Consider the following 23,551-nt stretch of genomic DNA (forward strand, 5'->3'; position numbering starts at 1 on the left):
ATTTGATATAACCTTCCTTCATGTCAAAGGCGCGTCGATGCCTTCTCATGTCATCGGGTCTGGGCAAGAAAAGGGCACGAGGTTGCCCATTCCGCCGGCCTCCATCGTTGAATAATACATCTTTTTACTGGGCGGAGTTTCCCCCCTTAAAAACCACAGACTTTTTCCATTCCATAGCTGGAGTTTTTTTTTATTTTTATTTTTTTTCTTTTGCAATCCGCGAAACCCCGTTGCTGAATAACAATGCCTGTTTTCATTCATTATTCATTGCAAGGTTTTCCTTTACACGCAAAAGCGATCTGGCGCCGATAGAAAAGGAAGCGCGCATTTTGCCATAAATCTTTACGCGCGCGAGCGCGCCTGTTTTTATCTTTATTTTTTAAAATTTATTTTATTGCTTTCATCTCGCCTTTGGGGTTCCTAATAAAAATGAATCGTGATGATGACGGAAATAATGACGAATCACGGAGAGCGAGAATCGATGAATCGCCCAAGAAACGGCGACGCAAGCCTCCGGGGGGAGACACCAAATAAGATTATTTTTCGTTTCTGTGACTCCATCAACCGGAGCCTCCTCGACCCCCTCCGGAGGCACATGGAAAAAAAAGGGCGGGTCTTGCCGTTTAATCCATCAACCATTGGCTGCCTCTTTTCCGAGACGAGCTCCCATTGGCCGATGGATCACCCGGTGGGAGGAGCCTGGCCTGCTCTTCTGCATTCATTGGCTCTCAATCTCAAGAGGGGAGATCGATCCCCCGGAGATCGCTTCAGGGGGAGGGGCTTCGGGTCAGGGGGAGGGACCCCCCTTAGGAGGTGACGGGACTCGATCTCGTCAGTGTAGTGGTGGTCAGGTGACCTTGTGGACGTCTGGGTATATCTTCTTTTGACCCCCGGAATCAAGCACGAATGGAATATTAAAACCTCTAAGACGCTCACTTCGCAGGCCAGGCCTCACCTTATTAGCCAGGTAAGACCGGGAATATCCCCGTTGCACGGCGCAGGAATGAAATTCCGTTTGGAATACCAGGTGAGGCAAAGAGATACGGGAATGTTTCCTGGGTAGTGACCCCCTACAAGGGTTTTCGGGAGTCGTTATCGAGGGCCAAAATATTTCTTGGGTCTTTTATTTGTGTTTTTATAAGATCCGCAAAAAGATTTGGATCTTTCCTAGATAGTGACCCCCAAGGGTTTTTTTTAACCCGGTGTGTATATACACCTCTGCGGCGTGTTTAGCACAAGCCCCGTCGGAGGATTATGTAAAAACGTGAATAGAAGACTGTAAATATCATAAAGATAATGATCCCCAAGAAATATTGGTCATAGATAACGACCCCCTTAAACCCTTGGGGTTCCTATCTAAATATCATAAAGATAATGACCCCCCTTAGATAACGATTAACCCCTTGGGGGTCGCTATCTAAATATCATAAAGATAATGACCCCCAAGAAATATTAGCCTTAGATAACGAACTTAAACCCTTGGGGGTCGCTATCTAAATATCATAAAGATAATGACCCCCAAGAAATATTAGCCTTAGATAACGACCCCTTAAACCCTTGGGGGTTCCTATCTAAATATCATAAAGATAATGACCCCCCAATTAATATTAGTCCTAGATAACGACCCCCTTAAACCCTTGGGGGTCGCTATCTAAATATCATAAAGATAATGACCCCCCAATTAATATCAGTCCTAGATAACGACCCCCGAAAACCCTTGGGGGTCCATATCTAAATATCATAAAGGTAATGACCCCCCCAATTAATATTAGCCCTAAATAACGACACCCGAAAATCCTTGGGGTCCCTGTCTAAATATAAAGATAATGACCCCCAATTAATATTAGTCCTAAATAACGACCCCCGAAAACCTTGGGTGTCCCTATCTAAATATCATAAAGATAATGAACCCCAATTAATATTAGTCCTAGATAACGACCCCCGAAAACCGTTGTGGGGGCAGGGTCACTATCCAGGAAACATCCCGTTTCTGTCATCCAATAACAGTATTTCTGGTCCTATAAATGCTTCATTACAATGAACATTATATTTCTCAATGTATTTTGAGAATTAGGAAATAAATTGGCTTGTAAATTTATTTTTGCAATTCAGCTCTGAACTCTTATTAGCTGAATTTACTAAAGCAATATTGATGTCCTGTGATTTACAGAATATTTAATATTTTAGGTAATTTGTAAATCATTTGTCCATTATATTGATAATGATATGGATGATGATGATGATATACTTATCTACATAATAATAATAATAATAATAATAATAATAATAATAATAATAATAATAATAATAATAATAATAATAATAATATTATTAATAATAATAATATTTTTATACAATCGGTTGTTTTGCTTGACAAAAGGTCTTATATATATTATTACTAACGGGTCTTTAAGAGAAAAAGGTCAGAATTATTATTATTATTATTATTATTATTATTATTATTATTATTATTATTATTATTATTACTATTATTATTATTATTATTTTTATTATTATTATTATTATTCTCGTTTCAGTTTTCTGTAAAAGAAAACTATCGAGATGATTATTTGTCTGTCCGTCCGCACTTTGTTGTGTCCGCACTTTTTTGTGTCCGTACTTTTCCTGTTTGCACTTTTTTCTGCCCGCACTTTCTTCTGGCCCCACTTTTTTCTGTTAGCACTTTTTCTGTCTGCCCATTTTTCTGTCCGCACGTTTTCTGTCCGAACTTTTTCTGTCCGCACGTTTTTCTGTCCGCACGTTTTTCTGTCCTCACTTTTTGTGTCCGCACTTTTTTGTGTCCGCACTTCTTCTGTTCGCACTTTTTTCTGTCCGCACTTTTTCTGTCCGCAATTTTCTGTCCGCACTTTTTTCTGTCCGCACTTTTTCTGTCCGCACTTTTTTCTGTCCGAAGTTTTCTGTCCGAACTTTTTCTGTCCGCACTTTTTCTGTCCGCACTTTTTCTGTCCGCACTTTTTTCTGTCCGCACTTTTTCTGTCCGCACTTTTTTCTGTCCGAAGTTTTCTGTCCGAACTTTTTCTGTTCGCACTTTTTTCTGTCCACACTCCTGTCCGCGCTCAGATCTCAAAGACTTCTGAGGATAGAGGGCTGCAAATTGGTATGTTGATCATCCACCCTCCAATCATCAAGCATACCAAATTGCAGCCCTCTAGCCTCCTCAGTAGTTTTGATTTTATTTAAGGTTAAAGTCAGCCATAATCATGCATCTGGCAACGATACAGGAAAGGCCACAACTGTGCCGTGATTAAAGTTTTATGGGCCGCGGCTTATGCAGAATTATACCGAGACCACCGAAATATAGATCTGTTTTCGGTGGCCTTGATTATACGCTGTACAGAAAACTCGATTGCGACAAGGAAACTTCGGCGCATTTTTTACTTGTTTATTATTATTACTGTCGCGTGGGTAGGAAAATAGACTGTTTATTATTATTATTATTATTATTATTATTATTATTATTATTATTATTATTATTATTATTATTGACGTTGTCGTGGAATATAAAATCCCAGTTAGGTAAATATTATCGGTGAAAATATCAGCCTGCTCGGAAAATGGAATTGGTAAACTAGCTAATATTAATACATATATATACAGTATATATATATATATATATATATATATATATATATATATATATATATATATATATATATATATATATATATATATATATATATATATTTTGTGTCCTTCAGAGTGACTGGCCCCAATCTTTGTTGCTTAGGTCAACAGATGCTCAATGGGATCCCGCCGAGCGTGCCTAAAGCTCTCCATCTCTCTCGGGGATCGATCCCGTGATCTCGCAACGGCCAGGAAAACGCTTTTAGAAAGTCGATATCTGTAGTTTCATAATTTATCACCCATTATCTAAAGCATTTTATTTCTCTAGTTTATCACTCATTATCTATAGCATTCCCTTTCTCTAATTTATCACCCATTATCTATATAGCATTCCTTTTCTCTAATTTATCACCCATTATCTATAGCATTTATTTTCTCTAATTTATCACCCATTATCTATATAGCATTCCTTTTCTCTAATTTATCACCCATTATCTATATAGCATTCCTTTTCTCTAATTTATCACCCATTATCTATAGCATTCATTTTATCTAATTTATCACCCATTATCTATACCATTTCCTTTCTCTAATTTATCACCCACCATCTATGCATTCCCTTTCTCTAATTTATCACCCATTCTCTATTTAGCATTCCCTTTCTGTAATTTATCACATATTATCTATTGCATTCCCTTTCTCCAATTTATCACCTATTGTCTGTAACATTCCCTTTTTCTGATTTATCACCCATCATCTATATAATTTCTTTTCTCTTATTTATCACCTATTATCTATATAGCATTCCCTTTCTCTAATTTATCACCTATAACATTTGTCTAATTTATAATCTATAAAGTTCCCTTTTTCTAATTTATCACCCATTATCTATATAATTTCTTTCTTTAATTTATCACCCATTATCTATAACACTGCCTTTCTCTAATTTATCACCCATTATCTATATAGCATTCCCTTTCTCTAATTTATCACCCATTATCTATATAGCATTCCCTTTCTCTAATTTATCACCCAATTATCTATATAGCATTCTCTTTCTCTAATTTATCACCCATTATCTATATAGCATTCCCTTTCTTTAATTTATCACCCATTATCTATAACATTCCCTTTCTCTAATTTATCATCATTATCTATAACATTCCTTTTCTCCAATTTATCACCCATTATCTATAGGATTCCCTTTTTCTAATTTATCACCCATCATCTGTAACATTCCCTTTCTCCAATTTATCACCCATTATCTATAACATTTCCTGTCTCTAATTTATCATCCATTATCTATATCATTTTCTTTCTCTAATTTATCACCCATTATCTATAGCATTCCCTTTCTCTAAATTATCTGTATATATCTCTTTCTGTCTCTGTCTCTCTTTCTATTTCTGTCTCCTCTCTCTCTCTCTCTCTCTCTCTCTCTCTCTCTCTTCTCTCTCTCTCTCTCTCTCTCTCTCTCTCTCTCTCTTTCTTTCTTTCTCTCAATATCTCTCTCTCTCTCTCTCTTTCTGTCTGTCTGTCTGTCTCTGCCTCTCTCTCTCTCTCTCTCTCTCTCTCTCTCTCTCTCTCTCTCTCTCTCTCTCCCTTTCTTTCTGCCTCGCTCTCTTGCGAAAGATAAAGTGGAGAAAGCGAGAATAGCGAGGGAAAGAGGGAAAGCATCGATGGAGAAAGAGAAGATACGGCGGGGTACTATGAAAGTACCCCTTGATACCCTCACCATCAATTCGCCCCGTGTCTTGAGAATTTATTTATCATTTTATCCATTCATGTATTAGTTTATCAATTTGTCATCTTTTAGTTTTCTGTAAGAGAAAACCATTGAGATGGCTTTGTCTGTACGTCCTCACTTTCTCTGTCCGCACTTTTTTCTGTCCGCACTTTTTCTGTCCGCACTTTTTTTATCCGCACTTTTTCTGGACGCATTTTTTTCTGTCCGCACTTTTTTCTGTCTGCATATTTTTCTATCAGACTTTCTTCTGTTTGCACTTTTTCTGTCCTCAGATTTTTATGTCCGCACTTTTTCTGTCCGCACTTTTTTATGTCCGCACTTTTTTCTGTCTGTTTTTTTCTGTCCGCACTTTGTCTGTCCGCCCCAGGTCTTAAAAACTACTGAGGCTAGAGGGCTGCAAATTGGTATGTTGATCATCCACCCTCCAATCATCCAACATACCAAATTGCAGCCCTCTAGCCTCCTCAGTAGTTTTTATATCATTTAAGGTTAAAGTTAGCCATAATCGTGCGTCTGGCAACGATATAGGCCAGGCCACCACCGGTCCGTACTTAAAATTTTATGGGCTGCGGCACATACAGCATTATACCGAGACCACCGAAAGATAGATCAGTTTTCGGTGGCCTTGATTGTACGCTGTACATAAAACTCGGTTGCGCCGAAGAAACTTCGGGGCATTTTTTACTTTTATTTTAATATTCTTTGGATGCTTGAACTTTTAGTGGGCTTCCTCCATACTAATAAGGTTTTATCACCTGAACAATAATAATAAGGAATTCAAACAGAAAGGGAGAAACTAAAAGAAAGGAGAGAGAGAGAGAGAGAGAGAGAGAGAGAGAGAGAGAGAGAGAGAGAGAATGAACTTCCCTCCTGAAGAAGAAGACGAAGAAGAAGAAGAAGAAGAAGAAGAAGAAGAAGAAGAAGAAGAAGAAGAGAGAGAGAGAAGGGGCTGATAATGAACTTTCCTGAAGAAGAAGAAGAAGAAGAAGAAAGAAGAAGAAGAAGAAGAAGAAGAAGAAGAAGAAGGGGCTGATAATGAAGAAGAAGAAGAAGAAGAAGAAGAAGAAGAAGAAGAAGAAGAGAGAGAGAGAAGGGGCTGATAATGAACTTCCCGCCTGAAGAAGAAGAAGAAGAAGAAGAAGAAGAAGAAGAAGAAGAAGAAGAAGAAGAAGAAGAGAGAGAGAGAGAAGGGGCCGAGAATGAACTTCCCGCCCGCCTGAAGAAGAAGAAGAAGAAGAAGAAGAAGAAGAAGAAGAAGAAGAAGAAGGAAGGAGTCCATTCCGCAGAAGCAGAGAGCGATGAGAGGCGATATGACCGGGATAGATTGGACAAGAGGTGGCTGACGAAGCCTTAAGTGTGTGAGAAGAAGCTCTCTCTCTCTCGCGTCGGTCAAGTGTCTGCGGATCATATCCGGCCGAGGAGGAGGAAGGAGGAGCTGTTGTGGTGCCCTTGGATGCTCCCATTAAGCAGTAACCTGAGAGAGAGAGAGAGAGAGAGAGAGAGAGAGAGAGAGAGAGAGAGAGAGAGAGAGAGGCAGCGCCGACATGCAGTGAATGTGGCTCGCTGTCGAATTTTTCCAAAATTCCAGAGGTCCTGTGGAACAGTCCTCCAGGGGACGTTGCGCAACGAGAACTTCAGAAGTTCAAGCGGACGTGCAATGCATGGCTACCCTTATACTATTCTTCTTGCATTTTAATACATTTTTATCTGTTTGTTAAATTATTTTTTTTCCTTTCTGTACTTCCTCTTACTTCTTCCTAATGAACGAACACCTTAATATTTTTTGGAAGCTTGTCGAATTTCAAGTCAGTGGCCCCTTTGGTGGGCTTGTTTCTTATGAATAGGTTTCATCTTCTGAATAATAATAATAATAATAATAATAATAATAATAATAATAATAATAATAATAATAATAATAATAATAATAATAATAATAATACCTTATGCCTCCATTGTGAGACGCGACAGCATTTTCATTACAACAACATCAAAGAATTTATCTGTAATTATTACATCGGTAATTATCATAAGGATTCCCCCACCACCCCTTCCTCCTTGATGACCACCGTCACTCCGACGCCAGGTTAAACGGTGAAGCCTTTATCTCATAAACAAATGTGTAAGGCTGCAAATTGCCTGGGATTTATGAAAGGGGCTTCGTTTACTGCGATTCCGAAGCCTTTAAGGCTTCAGTTAGTTGTTCCAAGCGGCTCCGAAACTTCCAAGCTGTCTGGAAAGACGCGGAGGGCTTCGGGAGTAACAGATAGGCCGGATTTGGGATCTTGGCGTTACAACGGCTCCTCTTCTTTTGATCCTCTCGTCGACCTGAGGAGGTTCTGGTTAGGTTAAGCTGGTCTTTGGTCTTCTCCTAATGCTGAAGAGGAATAGGAAAGGTGAAAGGGCTCTTTTGCGTTTCTCCGACATTAGGAAGTCGGGGCGTGTCGGCGGAAAGGGGAGCCTGAAGACTTCTGGGATCTTTCTTAGATGGTGACTCCCAAGGGGTTTTAAGCCGGTATGTATATCCACCTTTGCGGAGTGTTTAGTACAAGCCTGTTGGGGATGACCGTAAAAACATAAACAAAAGACTGTGAATATCATAAAGATAATGACCCCCTAGAAATACTAGTCCTAGATAACGGCCTCCGAAAACCCTTGGGGGTCACTATCTAGGAAAGATCCTTGTAAACACCATAAAGATAATGACCCCAAGAAATGTTAGTCCTAGATAACGACCCCTGAAAACCCTTGGGGGTTACTAAGAAAGATCCTTGTAAACACCATAAAGATAATGACCCCCCAAGAAATGTTAGTCCTAGATAACGACCCTGAAAACCCTTGGGGGTCACTATCTAGGAAAGATCCTTCTTTTGCGTTACTCCCACCTTTGGAAGTCGGGGCGTCTAGGTTATTGCGTAATTTGGGAGAAGGCGAACAGGACCGGCCTCGGGAGACAGCAGCGGCCAGAGAGGGGGTGGGGGTGGGGGCCTGGTAGTATTGGAGGTGTGATTATCACCCCAAAGTACATTATTTTATTTCGGATTGTCGTGTGCATATGTCTTTCGAAATCAAGTACATTTTTTTACCATAGCCAGAAAAACAAGTAAAAATGCGCCGAAGTTTCTTCAGCGCAATCGAGTTTTCCGTACAGTGTATAATGCTGTATGAAACTCTCAGCCACGGCCCATGAAACTTTCACCCACGACCCGGTGGTTGCCTGTGTTTTTGGTATCTATAGCGGTGCCAGGCGCACAATCATGGCTAACTTTAACCTTAAATAAAATCAAAACTACTGAGGCTAGAGGGCTGCAATTTGTATGTTTGATGACTAGAGGGTGGATGAGCAACATACCAATTTGCAGCCCTCTAGCCTCAGTAATTTTTAAGATCTGAGGGCGGACAGAAAAAATGTGGACGGTCAGACAAATAGCCATCTCTATAACAGTTTTCTGTTACAGTTACCTAATGTCAAGTGAACACAATTACCAAATTAGCAAAAAGCTAAACAAATGTTTTTCCTATGGAAAACAAGCCTTCAAGCCTAGTTTACTTGCAGCAACCAAAGAAACTTTAAATAGTTTTGAGCCTAATCTGACATTGTACCTGGAAGGAAAATCGTTGGGGGGAACTTTGGAAATGATGGTACAAGTCAGGATCCACTGAGACGGGTCGGCCGGACGGGGGATTAATGATGAATCACCCCGGATCAACTGCATAGAGTGGGCCATGAACCATGTTTCGTAGATTGTAAACCAACGACATTCTGGACCTTGTATACTAATATAGTTCCTCGCTTCCCACATGTGTGTGAGCGCTGGATCCTGGTACACTACAACTGTAGACAAATAGTCCTAGAGGCTGTTTCGTAGACCACGTTTACCAGGATTGTGGCTACGGCAGGAACAAGCATTGTTTTGCCTCCAAGCTTTCGTTCTGCCTGGTGCAGACTTTGCTGCCGAAAGCAAAAATATACAACAGTATGTGTGAGTGTTTCCCACCCCCCTTGATCAACATGTCGTGGTTTTCGTTCATATACAAATTTACTCTGTACACAATCATGATGATGGTTTTATATTCCCTTCGTTTTTTCAGATTTTAGTTTTCTGTAAAAAAAACTACTGAGGTAGTTATTTGTCTGTCCGTCCACACTCCTGTCCGCCCTCAGATCTTGAAAACCATTGAGGCTAGAGGGCTGCAAATTGGGATGTTAATCACCCACCTGCCAATCATCAAACATACCAAATCGCAGCCCTCTAGCCTCCTCAGTAGTTTTCATTTTATTTAAGGTTAATGTTTGCCATAATCGTGCGTCTGGTGCCACTATAGGTAAAAACAACTCATGCCGTGGTTGAAAGTTTCTTGGGCCGAGGCTGAGAGTTTCATACAGCATTATACGCTGTACAGAAAACTTGTTGTTTAATGCTTCCTGTCCTGAGGGTCGTGACAGCAACTTGTCTATTGAATTTGTTGCATCTATTCTATACTTGTTTTTAAAAGTAACTTTCCTATCTACCATTACTTTCTGCAACCCCTTTCATTCCTTTTACTGTACTTCCATTCATATTCTCTTTCTTCCATCTTGCTATCCTCAACCCTCTCCTAACAATTGATTCATAGTGCAACTGTGAAAGGTTTTCCTCCTGTTACACCTTTCAAACCTTTTACTGTCAGTTTCCGTTTCAGCGCTGAATGACCTCATAGGTCCCAGGACTTGGCCTTTGGCCTAAACCCTACATTCCATTCCATTCCAAACCATCCCAATGGGTCCCCAAGGGTTATAACTTACTGACCCTAATTTCTCCACATTGGAAAATTTAATATTGTATCATGGGACAAGAACATACTGGTTTTCTTTTGCTGGTTAATGTTTTATTTCTTTCTAATAGATCATTGCTATTAAGAAGCGCTGTTGCTACTAGCATTAATAAAAATCTCTCTGCATGCAATTTTTTGTTTCTGCAACACGTTTTCAGAAGCGTAATTATATAAAAATAAAATGTTTTTGGGGGTCGCTATGGTTAATTTGGGCGAGATTTCTTGGGTCACTGCCGGTACTTACTGTCCTTCTTGATGTCATCTCTGGCCATTCGGTCACTATCGGGTCCAGATTAAAATATATATATATATATATATATATATATATATATATATATATATATATTATATATATATATATATATATTATTTCTTTAATAATAATATTTTTTTATTTTTTCCCATTTTTATATTTATTTGTTATTATTATCTAAATCTTCAATATTATTATTTTATAATTATTTTTCTTGGGGGGCGCATGCCCACGAGCCCCCGCCCCCGGGATCCACTTCCCCATCCACTTGCTAGTCATTTTCCATCTCACTTATTGTCATTTTGGCCCATACTTGATTTTTTTTTTTTCTATTCCTTACTGTACATTTCATCTTTGCTTTAATTACCTCTTTATTTATAGCTGTTTCTCTTCCTGTTTCTTATGACCTATTGATCATTATTCACGAATATATACAGTATATATATATATATATATATATATATATATATATATATATATATATATATATATATATATATGTATATATATATGTATACATATATATATATATATATATATATATATATATATATATATATATATATATATATATATATATATATATATATATATATATATATAATACTATTTTCACACTGTTTTTAGCGCTGTCTATATTTTTTGTTCGTTATTTACCATCTTTTAGTTTTCCGTAAAGAAAACTATTGTGCCGGTTTTGTCTGTCCGTCCGCACTTTATTCTTTCCGCCCTCAGATCTTAAAAGCTACCGAGGCTAGGGGGCTGCAAATTGGTAAGTTGATCATCCACCGTCCGATCATCAAACATACTAAATTGCAGCCCTCTAGCCTCCTCAGTAGCTTTTATTTTATTTAAGGTTAAGATCAGCCATAATCGTGCATCTGAAACAACATAGGACAGGCCACCACCGGACCGTGGCTAAAGTTTCATGGGTCGCGGCTCATACAGCATTATACCGAGACCAACGAAAGATAGATCTATTTTCGGTGGCCTCGATTATACGCTATAGCGGCTGTACAGAAAACTCGATCGCGCACTGGACAGAACAGAGCCAGTAACCAACAACAAATAAGCATTATTTAATTTTCAACAGTTTTCTTATTTTCGAATATCAGGTCACAAATGACCCTTCTATACCGAATTCACTTTGCCCCGGGAGCAACTGACGCGCCCAGTGGGTATGGGTATGGCATGTGGTAAGTTCTCTTACTCAGGCCATGATTGGAACATAGGTGAATAGGCGAGACAGTGATTTTATCCGCTTAGCCATCAAGATAGATAAGAATTGATTTTTGGTCAGCTGTGCTTTCTCAATGAGAATTGATAAAGAAAAATTCATATTACGTGTACGTCAGGAATGTAAGCAGACAGAAAAGAGAGAGAGAGAGAGAGAGAGAGAGAGAGAGAGAGAAGAGGAAGACAGGGTCCACTTCGAGTATCAGGTATCTAACCGCTGTCCAGGTGACGCTCAGCCGAATTACCTGGTGGACCTTCCGGTCTCATTAGCAAGTAGCCCGTTGCCTAGCTCGGCTATGCCCCCAGGGGCCGTGAGGAGGGAGAGAGAGAGAGAGAGAGAGAGAGAGAGAGAGAGAGAGAGAGAGAGAGAGTACTAAACGTAAAATTATATTTACATATTATGCACACTATATATAGTATATATGTATATATATATATACATACATATATATATATATATATATATATATATATATATATATATATATACAGAAACGTTAGCATATGCATAAAACATAATGAGAGAGAGAGAGAGAGGGCCGAAGCGTTCTGATTGAAGGAAAAATATTATTGATTGAGGGAGAGAGAGAGAGAGAGAGAGAGAGAGAGAGAGAGAAGAGTAGACACGTTTATTTAGTTATTTAGCATTATTAAAAACCAATTTGATATAGATAAATATAAAATTTGACTAAATACTGATCTTTTAGAACTTTTATTCGGCTTCGGATAATTCATCAATATTCTGTAATGATTTTCTCGTGATGAGAATTGTGTAAAATTCAGTGAATTTCCCAGAAATTGTTGATGAAAATTAAACTCAAAAAAGAACTGTAAAAATGTATAGATACTAAAGGTCTTTATATACGAATTTTATGTGGCATTTATTCAGTCTATTTAAGTATCTCCTTGTATATATAATATATATATATATATATATATATATATATATATATATATATATATATATATATATATACATACACATACAGTACAAAAATAAATTACTTATTATCTATACAAGTTTCAGTCACGGTGGATTTGATTGTATGCAAAACATGCATTTTTTCAACCTGCCCCATTGGAAAGTTTGGTTTAAATACGTTCAATTTCTTTAGGAAATAAATATTCAGTTGAGTGTGGAGCTTTGGAGTGTAAAAGAAAACTATTGTAGAGATGTCTATTTGTCTATCCGTCCGCCCTTTTTCTGATGATGACACAGAGCCAGTGATTTTTATTCATTACCTTGGACGAGACGCGAACCCGCTACATCTGAGTGGCATGCCACGACACTAACCACTCTACCAGCGGACCAGCTAAGCAATAAAGTAAACAGAACTGATATATATCCTTTCTTTACTACATACAAATCCTCACATAGCTGAAAGTTATTTGCCTAAAAACCTCAGCAATATACACATGTAAAAAATGAGCCGAAGTTTCTTCGGCGCAGTCGAGCTTCCTGTACAGCGTATAATGCTGTATGAAACTCAGTCGCGGCCCATGAAACTTTCAGCCACAGCCCGGTGGTGGCCTGTGTTGTTGGTACCTATAGCGGTGCCAGACGCACGATCATGGCTAACTTTAACCTTAAATAAAATAAAAACTACTGAGGCTAGAGGGCTGCAATTTGGTATGTTTGATGACTGGAGGGTGGATGATCAATATACCAATTTGCAGCCCTCTAGCTTCAGTAGTTTTTAAGATCTGAGGGCGGACAGAAAAAGTGCGGACAGACAGACAGATAGCCATCTCTACAATAGTTTTCTTCTACAGAAGACGGAAAAGTTTTTATCGGATTGTTCCAAAATGGAGTTTTCACATGAGTTGATATTGTAAAAAATTAGTCTCTTATGTTGTAAAATAAGACCTTTTTATTAATAAGACAGTTTATTCTTGATATAATGGATTGAAAATTTTGTTATCAAAAGGGGGCAGTTTTATAAAAATAAAGCATTTCTTAGGCTAACTATAAAAAATAATAATTTTATTTTGCTTCAGTAAATCCTAGAAAATATTCTAAAGAATTTATTTTTCTTTATCCGAGTTAATATTGGTGAAAAATGGCTTTTAATCATGAACTTTTTGAAAACAGTAATTATTTGGCTGGATCTTTCCTGATGGACTCTTCTCCACTCAATGTGATTCCTCCAGGATTCAGTGCAATAATAATAATAATATGATTGGCTGCCCGGGGCATGTACCCTCGGGCGGAGCCTATTCTGCCGGGTCGATGTTCGGGATTCGTCTTGCGTGCGAGCGGCGTTGTAGTGCTGGGGATGACTGTAAGAATTTCGATCCTCGGATGCCGAATTTTGATTCGCTCTTTCGCTATGGGGATCGCTCGGTGCATGTCTCCTGGCTGCCGTGGGGAGGAGAAAGGTTTCTTGCGTAATGTTGAGGGTTGGTTTCTCCTTCCCTTCGAATCCCGAACATCGACCTGGCAGAATAGGCTCCGCCTGAGGGTACATGCCCCGGGCAGCCAATCATAATTCAGCACCGATCAAGACCCCTATAAATAATAATATAATAATAATAATAATAATAATAATAATAATAATAATAATAATAATAATAATATCATGCATCTTTTGGCATATGGCCTCCAAACTTTGCTTTAAGCAGCAGAAGTGAACTCAGATGAAAGCAATTAAGGTTTTCCACTGATAGAAAAATATTGGCTACTTAAGGTGGCGTTGCACAAGTAGACTATCTGGTACCGTTTGGCATCTCGGGGCCAATCTTTACACTAACTAGACCACTGGTTCTCAACCTTTTTTCGGCGCATGCACCCTTCCACCATATGTCAGAATCTCATTTCCCCCCCAACTCCCCAACCCCCTTTCCAAAATTGTCTGCCTCAAAAGGGCATTCCAGATAATATGCAACAAAATACTAACACAAACACGTAAGCTAGGGAAACCCCAGTGTAACCTCTCAGTAGTGCGGACCGATGTGCACTGCATTTCATGTGGTCCTAGAGCCTGTTTGAGCCTGCCAATCTGTGGTCACAATTCCCCCTTGTTGAGAACCACTGAACTAGACAATATTTTTCAATATGACCGACAAGGTGAAGTGTACGCGTGTTCGTAAACAGTGTTTGACATGATCACGAACATGAGTGACTTCAGTTTGTCACAATGTTGTCTATATGGCACAAGTTTCATCGCCATAATGCTAACACCGTCAAAATGCTCATGCTGAATTGGATGTGTGTTTCCCGTAGACTTCAGCTGCTTTGATTCTTATTCAATCACTAGCTGTCCAACCTGGCACTGCCTGGGAAAACTCTGAATGGCTGTCTAAAGGTAGGGGAGGGGAAGAGGGAAGGAGGAGGGGAAGGGGAGGGAAGAGGGAAGGGGAGGGGTGATGAGAGTGGAGGAAGAAGGGAGAGGGGGAGGGGAAGGGGAAAAGGTAGGGGATGGGAGGAGAATGGGAAAAGGGGAGGGAGAGGGAAAAGGAAGGGAAGAGGGATGGGAGGAGGTGGAGTCAGGATGGGTAGGGTAGGGTAGGGGGAGGGGGAATTGGGAGGGGTAGGGAGAGGAAATGGGGAGGGGAAATTACGTTCCTTTATTAGAACAAAGACAATAAATAAAAAAATATTGCCTAATTTAGATGTTTCAGTTCTCGCAGAAACTATTAATTTGTTTCCCTGGAATCAAACTTGCAAGCACCTAACATGACATAATGCTATCATGTTGCCAATTAGGCACATTGTAAACCATGATGGCTGATATCTCATTTGTTTCTGTGACACTTAAGCTACAAGCACCAGTTTTTGGCAGTTCAAATAATTTTGCTTCGAGAGGGAAAATATTGTTTATTATTTCCGGGAATCAAAGGTAAAAAAATCAACAAATTGGTAATAACATTATGCTTTAAGTTATCAACTAGAATATATTTTTTGTATTGCAAAGAAGAACATGGAATTTTGCTTCCGGGAATCGAAGTGAAACGAAGAAAACTATGTTCCCATTTAAAATATATTTTAATTAATAAGAAAAGTAATTAATTTTTTCCACAAAATAATGGCAGTTAGCATTCTTTTAGGAATAAGGAAGTTCTCGTATTCAGAAAAATGACCATGAGAGACATGACTTAAACAATATGCAGGTTGGTAACTTAAGATCTATGTCTTTTAAAAAATTAAAGACATAGATCTTAAGTTACCAACCTGCATATTGTTTAAGTCATTTCTCTCATGGTCATTTTTCTGAGCACGAGAACTTCCTTATTCCTAAAAGAACGCTAACTGTCATTATTCCTAAAAGAATGCTCACTGTCCTTATTCCTGTAAGAACACTAACTGTCCTTATTCCTAAAAGAAGGCTAACTGTCCTTATTCCTAAAAGAACTGAGTACAAGAACTTCCTTATTCCTAGAAGAACACTAACTGTCCTTTTTCTTAAAAGAACTGAGTACAAGAACTTCCTTATTCCTAAAAGAATGCTAACTTTCCTCATTCCTAAAAGAAAGCAAGCTGTCCTTATTCCTAAAAAAATGCTAACTGTCCTTTTTCCTAAAAGAACTGAGTACAAAAACTTCCTTATTCCTACAAGAACGCTAACTGTCCTTATTCCTAAAAGATTGCTAGCTGTCCTTATTCTTAAAAGAATGCTAACTGTCCTTATTCCTAAAAGAATGCTCTGTCCTTATTCCTAAAAGAATGCTAACTGTCCTTTTTCCTAAAAGAACTGAGTACAAAAACTTCCTTATTCCTAAAAGAACACTAACTGTCCTTATTCCTAAAAGAGTGCTAACTGTCCTTATTCCTAAAAGAATGCTAACTGTCCTTTTTCCAAAAAGAACTGAGTACAAGAACTTCCTTATTCCTAAAAGAATGCCGACTGTCCTTATTCCTAAAAGAACACTAACTGTCCTTATTCCTAAAAGAACTGAGTAAAAAGAACTTCCTTATTCCTAAAAGAATGCTAACTGTCCTTTATCCTAAAAGAACGCTCACTGCCGTCCTCGAATTATTGGTGGTTTTGTTTGCATCGACCTGAGTTGCCACTTAGCCTGATTTACTTACCCTGAGGAAACCATCTTGTGTCCAGTTTCCTTGAAACTGAGTGTACAATAATTACCATAGGTTTTCTTTGTCTCTTTCTTGGTAAGCTATAATTATAGTTTGCCTTCATATATATATATATATATATATATATATATATATATATATATATATATATATATATATATATATATATATATATATATATATATATATAATGTTTTATTTGTAGTGATAAGTAGAATTTTAATATACCAGAATTATCAACTATGTTAAACTGTAGATATTAGTCACCATTTAGGTATTAATAGAGCCTTGTGAAATATTTCACGCATTTTTGAGAATTACTTTATTTTACGATATTCCAGAAATTATTAATTTTATATTAATTTTTAGATACTATTCCATTTCCTGTGTTATTTCTGACATCTTTTGTTTATAGAGTACAGGAGCTTTCGTTATATCAAGTAATGTTTATATTATTTCTGCATGTTTTTGGTTGTTATTTTTGTTTGTTAATGAGTTTTATGTATATATATATATATATATATATATATATATATATATATATATATATATATATATATATATATATTTACATATATACACATTTCTTCATAATTTTCCTTTACTTTTCAGGAATTATTTATGCAAGTTTTCTTTCTTATTTATAGATAATTCTTTTGTGTGTGTGATTCTGTCTCATAATTCTTTTTTACTCTGATGTTATTTAATTTTGACAGGTGTGACAGATTCTGTTTTTATCAATATTTTCCTTTCAGTGATTTTAATTTTCTTTATACTTTTCCTTTCTGCTTTTTTTTTTTGTTTCAAGACGAAGAAAATGGAGTAAATAAAAAAGAAATAAAGAAAAATGAGAAAATAAATAATAATAAAATGGTAAATGAGAGATAATGAAAAATATACCTTCAGAAACTTACTAAGATAAAGATTCCCGTAGTGGGTTAGTGCCGTCAGTGCACCTCATGCGGTGCACTGTAGGCATTAACTGAAGGTTCTTTGCAGTGTGCCTTCCTTAGGCCCCTAGCTGCTGCTATAACCCCTTTCATTCCTTTTACTGTACCTCCTTTCATATTCTCTTTCTTCCATCTTACTTTCCTCAACCCTCTCAAGAAACAGGGTCAACATTACTGTTGTTTTGCTTTCTTACTTAATTAAGATAATCATCGATTACTTATTTAAAGATCAAGATAATTTGATGGAAGCTTCGACCTACCTTCTTTATCTTTAAGATAAAGATAAACTTTTAAGATAATCTTGAAGCATTTAAATGCGAATAAGATAAGTGAGATTCCCGCGAGATCATTATGAAGATAATAAGAAAGAGAATAGAATATATAGAATTTAGGCCAAAGGCCAATCGCTGCGACCTATGAGGTCATTCAGCGCTGAAACGGAAATTGACAGTAAAAGGTTTGAAAGGCAGTTGCGCTATGAAGCAATTGTTAGAGAGGGTGGACAGTCAGGTGGAAGAAAGAATATGAAAGGAGGTACAGTAAAAGGAATGAAAGAGGTTGCAGCAGCTAGGTGCCTAAGGAAGAGACGCTTCAAAGAACCTAAGAGTAATGCCTACAGTACACCACGTGAGGTGCACTGACGGCAATAACCCCCCTGCGGGGGATAATATGGATGGCCCAGACAGTGTCAAGATAATCAAGATAATGACAACATCTCTTGCTTATTCAAGATAGAGAAAGCACGGAAGGGATTATATAATCTTGAGTGGGATTAAGATAATCACCGGATTGCTTTCTCATTCAAGATAAAGCTATGAAAATCCGGTCCTAGACGCCATTAAGATAATCAATCAAGCGAGGGACAACTTTGCTCCCCTGATCGAGATAAAGATGGCTGGAAAATTGTGCCTATCGTAACGGTGATCAAGATATTCAATACTGAGGAATTAAGATAGCCTTTCAAGAAAACGGATTCCTTCGTTTATAACTTTATATGTTACAGTAAGACTGTGCAATTTGGGATTTCACGAAATCCCTGAAACTTTCAGGGAATCCGTGAAATTACCGGTTCACTTAGGGACATTTGATCCCCGAGGAGCTAGTACTAAACATTGCAAAACACATTTGATCCCGAGGGGTTAGTACTAAACACGGCAAAACACATTTGAAACCCCGAGGGCTAGTACTAAACACGGCAAAACACATTTGATCCCCGAGAAGCTAGTACTAAACACGGCAAAACACATTTGACCCCGAGGGGCTAGTACTAAACATGACAAAACACATTTGACCCCCGAGGGGCTAGTACTAAACACAGCAAAACATATTTGACCCCCGAGGGGCTAGTACTAAACATGGCAAAATACATTTGACCCCCAAGGGGCTAGTACTAAACATGGCAAAACACATTTGACCCTGAGGGGCTAGTACTAAACACAGCGAAACAGCGATTCATCTACACTCTTTCGCCGCGTTTAGTACTAGCCCCTCGGGATCAAATGTGTTTTGCTGTGTTTATCACTAGCCCCTCAGGGATCAATAATTGTGATCAAATGCACTCAGGGGCATTTGATCTCCGTGGGGTTAGTACTAAACACGGCAACACAGATTTAATGAATCACTGTTTTGCCGCACTTAGTACTAGTCCCAGGGGATCAAATGTCCCTAAGTGAATTGATGATTTATTCCCTGAAAATTTCTAGGGGTTTCGTGAAATCCCTGATTTCACAGTCTTACTGTAACATATACAAATAGTCTGTTAAATTGTACTGAACAGACGATAAAAGAAAGATATAAAATATTACAGGTATAAAATATATTCAATTTTTTTATTCAAGCGTTTTGCAAAATACAGAATTTGAATTATGTAAAACAAAATGGTTCACATTTTCCCCATTCTCTAAAAATATACATAAAAATATGAAAATAGAATATGTCCATTTTTGGAATATGAAACACCTCAATCAATGTATTGATATTTTTTCCAAAAATTTTCGAACGTATTAAGACCATTTTCGACAATTTTCATATTCAGTTTCTTGATATTTTCTTGATTCAAAACATAACTAAAGTCAGAAAATATTTATGAAAATATTCATGAAAATATATGATGTCCTTTTGATACCAGTTGTGAAAATAGTGTATATAGTTGACTCTCTCTCTCTCTCTCTATCTTTCTCTCAATTTTATCTCTAAAACTTAATTTCCTTCAGTCGCTTCCTTTAAAAACGTCTTAGAAGAAGGAAGAGCGGATGCAATCACAAATCTTGTGCATGCATGCAAAAATGAATGATCATGGAAGGATATGAAATGAAGATAACTCAATTTTTTTGGGGGGACGACCCATCTTGAAAGAGAAAACATGAAACAATAGAACAGATTTTGAGCATAATTGAGATATTACGAGAGGTAGGAAATATCCATGTTGAATATTATCTTTATTTTTTCCAAATAATCCGCAAGAAAAGAAAAATATTCTATAAAAAAGGGGGAATATTTGAAATATCTCTTGAGTATTTTTTGCAAAAAAAAAAAAAAAATCGCGAGAAATGGAAAATATCAGTGTTGAATATTATCTTTATTTTTGCACATTGCAAGAAAGAAAAACATTCTATAAAAAAGGGAATATTTGAAATATCTCTGGAATATTTCTTGTAAAAAAAAATCGCGAGAAATAAAAAATATCAATGTTGAATACTAGTTTTATTTTTTCAAAAAATTCCGCAAGGAAAAAAACATTCTATAAAAAAGGGGAATATTTGAAACACCTCTTGAATTATTTTGCAAAATAACATTGCGAGAAAAAGAAAATATCAATGTTGAATATTATCTTTATTATTTTTGCACAGCCAAAGCATTGCAAGAAAAAAATATTTCATAAAAAAGGGGAATATTTGAAATATCTCTGGAATAATTTTTTGCCAAAAAAATCGTGAGAAATAGGAAATATCCATGTTAAATATTATCTTTATTTTTCCAAAAATCCGCAAGAAAAAATACTCTATAAAAAAGGAGAATAACTGAAATATCTCTTGAATTTCCGTACAAAAAACATAGAGAGAAATAGAAAATATCCGTATTGAATATTATCTTGATTTTTGCAAAGCCAAAAAGGGGAATATCTGAAATATCTCTGGAATATATTTTGCAAAAAAACATTACGAGAAAAAGAAAATATCCATATTGAATATTATCTTGATTTTTGCAAAGCCAAAACATCGCTAGAAAAAAAATATTCCATAAAAAAAAAAACAAGATCTGACGCAAAGCGTGTTTGTCTCTCAGACCCAAATATAACCTGGCATAGCCGACTTGTTATTGAAGACATCCTAAGAAAAAGAATTTGTGGGGCGTCTCCCCCTTTTTTTAATTTTTTTGGGGGTAGCGCTTCTTATCGAACTTGATCAAGGATATAGATCGCAAAAAAAAAATAAAAAAAACGCTCCAAAAAAATCCGTAAACAAGCGACGGAAATACTGGAAAATCGAGCTCCTCCCTGGAAGAGAGCCAGGAGCCAATCAGGCGCCGCGTCTAATCATTAACAGCAGGACGTTTAGCCAATCGCAGATCGCGAATCTGGATCGATGGCTGAGTCGCCTCTACGCCAGGCTGCCGTGGCTCTGTTTTGGTTAGAATCTCTCTCTCTCTCTCTTTCTCTCTCTCTCTCTCGAAATAACTTATAGCCTCTGAGAGTATAATTGCTCAGCCAATCAATCATCCGCGCTTTGGACTGGCGAAGGAAAAACCCGCCATCCGAAGGAAGAGGGAGCCAGGGCAATCAATGACTGGCGTCGCACAAAGAGAGGGAAGCCGAGGCGATGCAAGACGCAGTGATTGCCTCATTTCATCCCGGGGTTCGTGGAAGGCTTCTGAACAAGTTGCTGGGTGTGAGTGTGTGTGTGTGTGTGTGTGTGTGTGTATAATCCGGGGCAGAGAGACCTCTCTCTCTCTCTCTCCTCCCCAAGGGGAGAAGAGAGAGAGAGAGAGAGAGAGAGAGAGAGAGAGAGAGAGAGAGAGAGAGAGAGGGGGTGTGTCTGGGAGATCCCAAGAGAAATGTCAGAAGCGAAAAATGCTTCGATTTGACAGTTCGGTGACGCGAATAGGCCTATGTCTCCATAAAGGATTTCCAATTCGCCAGGTGAGAGAGAAAGAGAGAGAGAGAGGATAACAAGCAATCCGCGATGGACAGCTGCTACGTCCCGAACAATCCCGCCTACGCCGACTGCTGGCGTCCCTTGTCTCCCACCTGCGGCCAGGCGCCGGTGCTGACGCCCCTGAAGCCGCTGACGGCGCCCAGCCCGCCTCTGCATCCACCGCCGGCCTACCCGCCGACGCGATCTCCGGAGCCGCCGACGGAATTCACGCCCGCCCGCACGCCGACAGACCCCCATGACAGCCTTTACACATCCTCCACGCCCACGTCCATCCCGCCGCCCTCCATGGGCTCGGCGTTCCCTCCCCTGTTCGACTTGGAGCCCCTGCCGAACTTCGTGACGCTGTCCCCACATGCTCCCTACAAGTAAGGGGAGAAAAGGACTCAGTAGTGGTTCTCCCGGAAGCTTGTAGTAGTGTTTCTCGCGTGTCCCCGCAGAGTAGGGGCGGGGGAGGAACCTTGCAGTAGTGTCCCTAGAGGAAACAGCGGCCTCCTGCTCGGCTGCTACAGCAGTAGACAGCAACAGTAGAAGATACGGTCCCAAAACGGAGGCCCTTGGTGCCGGAAAGTACTCTATAGGCCTAAAATGCTTTGACTAACCGAACTTTGTCGATGCTTCCCTTCGTAGTGTATTTATTTAACCTTTGCTGCTTTGCTTTCGGTAATGGCTATATTAAATATTTGTATTAATATCATTGCTTAGAAATGAGCAGCGTATTATGATAACTGTGTACATTTTTCGTATAGAAATATCTAGAACGCTGCGTAGTTTACGCCATAGTAGATCAAGCACAGCTGGTGCAGTTGTTCCAGCTGTACGCTGACCTTACTGAACCTTATCGTTCATCCCTCTGTTCTCAACATGATGGATGAGGTCGAACTGTAGCCCACAGCATTCTACTGTATAACCTTGGCGATGTGGAAAGATTATTATCTGGTGAAGGACTGGCTTCTTTGTAGCAGAAATCTAGGAAGTTTGCTAAATAACCTGTAGCTCTTATTTAGATTACCTTTGGTGAAGTAGTAACTAGCCTTATTTAGTGGAAAACGTTAACTATATAGAATCACACGGATCTTTCCTAGACAGTGACCCCCGAAAGGGATTTAACCCGGTATGTATCCACCTTTACGGCGTGTTTAGTACAAGCCCGATTGGGATGACCGTAAAAACGTAAACAAAAGACTGTAAATATATCATAAAGATAAATACCCCAAAGAGATATTAGTCCTAGATAACGACCCCCGAAAACCTTGTGGGTCATTACCTAGGAAAGATCCCTGTAAATATCATAAAGATAATGACCCCAAAAGAAATATTAGTCCCAGATAATAACCCCTGAAAACCCTTGTGGGGGTCACTATCTAAGAAAGATCCCTGTAAAAATCATAAAGATAATGACCCCAAAGAAATATTATGCTTAGATAATGACCCCCGGAAACCCTTAGGGTCACAATCTAGGAAAGATTCCTATAAATTCATAAAGATAATGACCCCCCCAAAGAAATATTAGTCCTAGATAACGACCCCCGAAAGCCCTTGGGGGTAATTATCTGCGTAGATCTTATCTGAAGCAGGATCGATCTTTTGCAGTCTGAACAATTTTCTATAAAATTTGTTCCTAATTGTTATTTTGACTTTTTCCACTGATTCATATATTAATGACTGATTTCCCAACTTTGTCACTGAATAATTTGAATGCAAATTCTATTGAGACTTCTGTCATAGATTAACTGGAATTTGAGAATTTATATTTATATACATATAACCTTATGTACAGGG

The 23,551-nt window shown here is 38.3% G+C and overlaps 1 protein-coding gene across 1 annotated transcript in view; it reads left to right on the forward strand.

Annotated features, from left to right (window-relative positions):
- The first annotated feature begins 754 nt into the window (after positions 1-754).
- The window catches only part of LOC136855819 (protein glass-like), a 40,451-nt gene continuing 17,654 nt past the window's right edge, over positions 755-23,551 (forward strand). Inside the window, exons 1-2 of the mRNA XM_067133177.1 lie at positions 755-967; positions 21,757-22,137. Of these exons, the coding sequence (XP_066989278.1) occupies positions 21,800-22,137 (338 nt within the window). The 5' untranslated portion in view covers positions 755-967; positions 21,757-21,799. The remainder of the gene's footprint in view (positions 968-21,756; positions 22,138-23,551) is intronic.

This window comes from Macrobrachium rosenbergii, chromosome 33 (genome assembly GCF_040412425.1).
Source record: "Macrobrachium rosenbergii isolate ZJJX-2024 chromosome 33, ASM4041242v1, whole genome shotgun sequence".
NCBI lineage: Eukaryota > Metazoa > Arthropoda > Malacostraca > Decapoda > Palaemonidae > Macrobrachium > Macrobrachium rosenbergii.